The following is a 7,064-nucleotide window of genomic DNA, read 5'->3' on the forward strand; positions in this document are numbered from 1 at the left end:
TGTGCGGAAAGCGTCCAAGTACCATACTAACCGACCAAGATCACGCCATGGCAGCCGCTCTTTCACTTGTCATGCCCCAAACATTTCACGATCTATGTACGTTTCACATAAGATGTAATTTTATAAAACATCTCAACAATCACTATAACAAAAATAGTGACCTTCCATACGTTTGGTGCCTGCATGTATGAGATCGAAAAAGTGAAACAATTCAACAAGGTGTGGGAGGTGATGGTGAAGAAACAAAATGTTGAAAATAATGAATTACTTTTCGGGTTGTATCGAATTCGTGATAAATGGGTAAGGTGCATGATGAAAGAAAGATAGACCGCGGGAATGCAAAGCACCCAACTTAGCGAAAGCCTAAATACAGCAATTAAAAATCATCTAAAACTGGACCACGACCTTGTCCAGTTCTTTAGACATATCAATCATGTAGTTGATGAAAAGAGACATAATGAACTCACCGCAGAATATGAAATGAGGCAAAAGTTCCTCATGGTAGAGTTGAGACAAATACCTATGCTTGTGCATGCATCAGAGACACATTCACCTACCATATTTATTGCATTCCAAAATGAATATGGTGAGTCAACAGCTATGGCTATATTGAGACAACAAGATGCAGAGATGTTTGTGGAGTTTGCGGTCATGAGGTATGATAGAGGACCTGAAAGAACGGTGATATTCAATCGGAATGATCTAAGTGTATGCTGTAGTTGCAAAAAATACGAGAATAAAAGAATTTTGTGTAGATACGTGTTGAAGGTGTTTGATACCAAAGGTATAAAGACAATTTCTCCTGAATATGTTAAGAGGCAATAGATGAAAAGAGATCGGGCTGGAGACTATTTTGATAAACGAGGATGAGAAATTGTGGTTGATCTAAAAGTAATCATTTCAACTCGTTATCGGGAGCTCGCTCCAGCCATGATTAAGGTCGCTACAAGAGCAGCAATGTCGGAGGACGCTAGCAAAGTAGTAATCACCGTCATATCCGATTTGACAAAAAGAGTTGAGCTCCTCCTCTCAGAAAACGAAGAGCAAACTTTGCAGAATCATAAAAATCTGAATATGGAGGAACGTGATCAAATTGAATTTGTAAATGAAATGGGAGAGGCAGTAGTCGCAAGAGGCATTAAAAAGCGTACCGGTGGGAAGAGAAGTAAAGTGATGCAAAGTTTGGTTGATAAATTTGATAGATTAAAAAGAAAATCTAGATTGTCAAGAACTACAAATACTACGATATGGATCCAATTTTTATGATGGTAAACATTTATGCTAAAATAATGTTCTCGTTGTATTGTTAACTAAAGTTTAGGTACCATTCACTATGAAATAATATTATTGTCGTGTCAATAATACAGGTTTTAGAATCGGAGCCGACATCGATTTCATTTGATTAACACATGTTTATGGGATGCTGTTCATCTACTGACTCAGTTTCAATTAGTATAAAATGATCATGGTTTTAGCTCTTATTTGGATGTTTCTAATAGCATAATTAGTTACATTGATATTATATTATGTCATAATTTGTTACGCTTGTCATCCATCTTGATATACCTATTTTATCTGACTTATACAATTGTTTGACCCTTTAAAACTCGTAGACGCATTCAATGAGCCAGTTAGTGAATGTCCCTCCAAACGCTGTGGCTCCCGAAATCGAACAAAGTAAAATGGTATGCATTCATTTAGTAGAAAAAATAAAGACTTTACTGTTCATATCGTACAGCTACTTTTCTGCTTATTGTAATGGTGGGGATTTGAACGCTCCCAAAGCATACATATTATGTAGTTAACATATGCTCGCTTTAATAACATATTATTTTGTATTATCTAAAAGTCTACTATTTGGTGAATCAGGGGCTCCTGCTACTATCCCTACAAAATGGATGCACCCCAAATTTTCTATTTTTTCTAAGCATAATTCCGACAGAGATATTTTAATGGTCTGATGTATCAGTTTTGTTATAATGTCTAGTCCAATTTAGCTTTGTAACTAAGTAATATAGGCACTACTAATGATTTGTTGACAGTTGAATAGTTATATTATATAATGTAGGAGGAGCATGCGGCAATTTCAACATTATGATATTGATGCATATCATGTATTTTCACCATCACCCAGGTGACAAACTTTTATCATTACAGCACATGTTTATGTAGTATTGTTAATTGGATGCTTGGACATCGTATATCATTAATCATCTGTTCATTAACTATATTCGCTAATTTGCCATCGTTACGCATTTCAGGAAAGAAATAACACCCAGGGATTGCGACTAACTGTTGACATCGCCTCCCTTCAGATGCAGATTGATGAATGATGTGTGCCCATAATTTTTTAACCATACATTAAGTGGTTGACCCAGTTATTGAGTTCCAATTATCTGTTCATCAAATGCACCTTGTTTACTAATGTTAGTACTTCTCCGTTCAAGATATAGCTCAGTTTCAATCGGATCCCTATTATCAGATTGTTTTAATCTACAACCTTGAAATAAATTAGTGCTTGTTGACTATAACTCATCAATTTTTTCGATTTTCAGACATTAGTTATCTTGAACAACATTTGCGGTGTTTTTGGACGAACATTTATTATTATACTTTCATGTCGTCCTTGTTGGAAATGCTGCACATCTACATTGCAAGCAGTTAATAAGTTGTTATAACTTATTCATATGCTTGTACAGGCACCTTCGATGTTTCACTTTGTTCAAAGTTAGACAAGTAGTTTACAATTGTAATCGTGTCCAGTGTTAGTATTCATCAATAGTTTGTATTGGGTCGTATAAAATTGTTAGAAAATTATAAAGTTGACAGAAAATTGAGTAACATTTTTACAATAGGATTGAACGTGCTTCTTTGTGATCCAATATTTTTCATAGAATACCATAACAACGACTGTCATGATATATATACCATTCTCCTGCATTCAGTTGCATACGTAAATAACATATTTATTGGCATGGATCGTACTTAGTATGGTAAGATGTATCATATGACAAGCTTACTGTTCAAATTGTTATTATTTTGTTATGATGCTACATTCGAATGATTATTTTGATATTTTTATAAAAAAATTATTATTGAGTCCATATGGTTTACATTTTCTTGACGAATTTATTGCACCATTGACATGATGTATCACAGACACTTCAATAGGTATAAGAAGTTTAATATAATTCAATTATGATCAAGTAACCAGACACGCACATGTTGCTAATAGTTTCACACAAGAAAATGATAGTACAAGGGGACAACTAATTTGTAATGTTAAAACTAAGTGTTATAATGCAACAAAAATTCAAAACGAACAGTATACAATGGGTTACAATCAGTTAGGTATATGTTGCAATATGTTACAACTAGTTATGGATGTTGAACAGGCATCATTAATAACCAAATAGGGGGCAAATTGTTAAAATAGTGATTATAATGATTAAATTTTTATTGCTATTTTCACGAACATTCGACTACATCCCTTGTCATCAGTTATATCCCATACAATATCTGGGAACACCATCATGCATTAGACAATCGGGTATGTACCTTTGAAAGTCATCGTCACTTGATTCAGTAAAGTCAGATAGGTCCAAGTCGGATATAAGTATGGGATCTGCTAAAATCTGTTTGACATCAAATTTTTTTGCAATAGCATGTCTTTTTGCGGCCTCAACCTCGTGAAACCTGTGAAGCCTACGCTCCATCTGCATAACTTCTCACTATAGCCTATGTAATACGCTTGCATCATTCACTTCTGATCCTACAATAAGCTCCGCTGAGCGTTTTCTCAGGACGCGGAGGCTATACCAGCTACAAAATACCTCTAATTCCATTCTTCGCTCACAAATTGGCTCCTATATGGATTCATGGTCCACAATTAGAGGGTAGGTAATCGTGGACGCTATCTTTGAAAATGTGGCCAACTAATCCAAGAGAGTTGTTGGTGTTAAGTGGAGTGATCCTGAAATCGCTTTTGGTACCATATAAAATCCTCCTGTCTGGTATTTCATACCTCCGTAGGACATTTCTTGGGCCCGACGGTACTTTCCTTCTTTTTTACTGAACCTTTGATGGTGAGCTTGTATGAGAGCCTTCGAAAATGGGTTGCATGACTATGCTAACACCTACTGCTTTTTGGTTAGATGAAAGGAAGGATTTACTGCCAAAATGATTTGGGGAGTAGACAACAAAGAGGAATAAATTTATGGGCAGATGGTGGGTAGAACGTTTATATATGTATGTATATAAATATATGTAGGTAATTTTCAGAAAAGATTCCCCGTGAGTGAATATGGTAAGTATATACAAAGTATTGGTAAGTCATGTCAACAGGTATATGCATGTTTATAACAAAGCTATAAAATTGATTCAAAGTGGAAGTCCCCGCCATGCATATTAAATGATTTCTGTTGGCAACTTTAACAACTGCTTGCTGTGTCATTTCATGTTAGTGTCTAGGGGATATTACTGAGTGTGTGCATTGTCTTGGATCTCAAATTTTGAACGTTGTAACTAAGAACGTACAAAGTTGTAACTAAGAATGTATACATTGTAATTAGATATAAACAGTTTGTGAAATTGTGGAGAGTTCGTGTTGGACTATATCCTCCTTCCGAGCAATAATAGTATAACTCTACAATATATATAGTACCAAAATTGGCTTTTGCGGTGTTAACATTTTTGTCACAAAGGTGCATTATCACCCTTGACTCGGTGATAATACGAGATCAACACTGATATTCTTTTAAGATAACCAATTGTACACACACAACACCTGCGAACATCGTTATGCATTAGACAGTCCGGTATGCATCTTTACATTCACTCACACACAAGACTTTAATAATTGAAGTGATTTGAACTGCGAAGACAGCGTAGTTTTTTTAAAAAATCTAACAACCCCCAAGATGTAATGCAAACCATTCAACTAGTACACGTCATCTAATTTTCAGTACATCTTCTCCCTCTGCTGGTAAGATGGGAAATCAAAAGGCAAAATTAAAATTGTTAAAGCTTATTAGGCAATTAGACAACAAAGCGATAAAGCTTCCAACCTAAAGAAGCATGGGTTGAGTCAAGTCACCGAAAAATTGCTATTGTTAGAGATAAAATAGCGACTACTAGCGCAATGACAATGAAGGTCTTCATCTGTCGAATGTCATTTTCGATGTAGTGCATAGATTGCAACAAAGAGTTTGTTTCGTGCAGCCCTCCTCCGGGACTATCAAAGGAGCTCTGTCTGCTTATTCGTTATGGATTAGGTGAGCTTGGACAGTAGTAAGTCTGAACTTGTTCATGATCCGTCCCTATTGGATGACACCAAGCAAAAAAATCACATGCCTTTGTTTCATGGACGAAGTATAGCAGCCCCTTGGTTGGTTTCTGTAAGTCAACAATCTTTACGGTAGCTCTGTTTCCACAATTATAGCGGCAATATTGGTACTTTAACTCAGTAGATCCGCCCCCAACATTGCTAGATGAAGACATGGCAACCACCTATTAACCAGAGAATAGACTAAATGTTGGGTAAAGTGCTTGATGAGAGGATGAAATAATGGATTTGTGATGATCCTTGTGGTAATAGTATCATTGATGGCCTTTAATATGGGGGTCAAGAGACCGAATAAACTTTGTTCTATATTTCTAAATTAGTAAAAATGAAATTTAATTAAACATGGTTTCCAATTTCGTAAAACATCGTATAAATGCATTGTTGGATAATTTTTCAACCCTACTCGCAATATCATACTGGAGAAGACAAATTTTACAAAATATCTGTACTTAATAATACTTCAGTCTATATAAATTTGATGGTACCAAGGGTCTTAAATATAAATTATCATGCAATCTGTAAGGACCGAATTTGTGCAATATGTACAGGATGTAACTTTGTAAAAATATAGTGTAATATACTTTCAACATTGTGAAACTATAGGACAAAATTAATGTAGGCCCAATACATGGTGTGCAAAATGACCTCTAATATGTAATCAGTCTAAACATTATTTTGGATAAATCTTGAGAATGAACGTAATGGTCTTCTCTTGTTTGTGCCATTGCCCTTGGCCAAAAAAAATAATTCTTGCACCCGACACATAAAATCTCTTAGACACTTAATTAAGTGTCTAATGAGAATACAGAGATGATCATTTGGAACCCTAAAACAATTGATGTTGTGAGACCTTCTCGAACATCTCATTAAAATAGCGAGATCTTATCATGCAACCCATTGGCTGCCATTTGCCTCCCAAGAACTTGGTTTAAAACTGTGTGGGTTAGTAGTGAGACTGCAATTAAAGTGGGAGGGGGTTGAAGACAATGAAAAATAAATTTCATACAGCAAATCCTCCTTTCTGCAGAATGAATGAAACGACCTTTGTGTCAAGTGGAATGAAATAGAAAGTGTTAAATGGAATCAAATGGGGACAAATAAACTTTTGTTACCAAGGGATATACAACTGCAACCCAGGTTTTTATAATCCGCAGGATCCTCAAATAGGCAACAATTGACTAACCTACGCATACCAGGCCAAGAAGTAGGTCACGAGATTGGAAGCTGTAGAGTCACATGCAGCACTTGAACTACATCCATGTGAATTCAAAATTCTTATGTACAAAGCATGAAGGCAATAATATCGAGACTCTTGATAAGTGTTACATCGTGTTGCTAATCAGTTATAGACATAGACTTTAGCAAATATTTTGCAGCTTTTATCTTGAAAGGACCATTACAAAATTTAGGGTCACGTGCTTTGATTGAGGATGTCTACTTTGATATATTCAGTGTACATTACAGTTGTGACAGCCCCACCTCCCCCTAAGGCGAACCAAAGGGTTCGGCGGACCGCCTGCCTAACTCTCGCCGGGACTCACTCACTCACTACAGTTCTCAATTAAATTCGAAATAAAACCATAGGAATAAATATAGCAACAATCCAAAACTTAAAGCGAAACTTATATACATTTCTATCTCAAAAGGGAGTACAAATATCGAATATACAAATGTTCTCAATTCGTCATACATCCAGCCCGTTCCAAGCACTAGGGCGAGA

At 35.8% G+C, this 7,064-nt stretch overlaps 1 protein-coding gene across 1 annotated transcript; it reads left to right on the forward strand.

The window, feature by feature from the left end:
* Window positions 1–336: 336 nt before the first annotated feature.
* LOC140010595 (protein FAR-RED IMPAIRED RESPONSE 1-like) lies at window positions 337–825 on the forward strand. Its single transcript, XM_072057894.1, has one exon. It carries the CDS (start codon window positions 337–339, stop codon window positions 823–825), a length of 489 nt encoding a protein of 162 aa, XP_071913995.1.
* Window positions 826–7,064: the final 6,239 nt, after the last annotated feature.

The sequence above is a fragment of the Coffea arabica genome, chromosome 7c, assembly GCF_036785885.1.
Source record: "Coffea arabica cultivar ET-39 chromosome 7c, Coffea Arabica ET-39 HiFi, whole genome shotgun sequence".
NCBI lineage: Eukaryota > Viridiplantae > Streptophyta > Magnoliopsida > Gentianales > Rubiaceae > Coffea > Coffea arabica.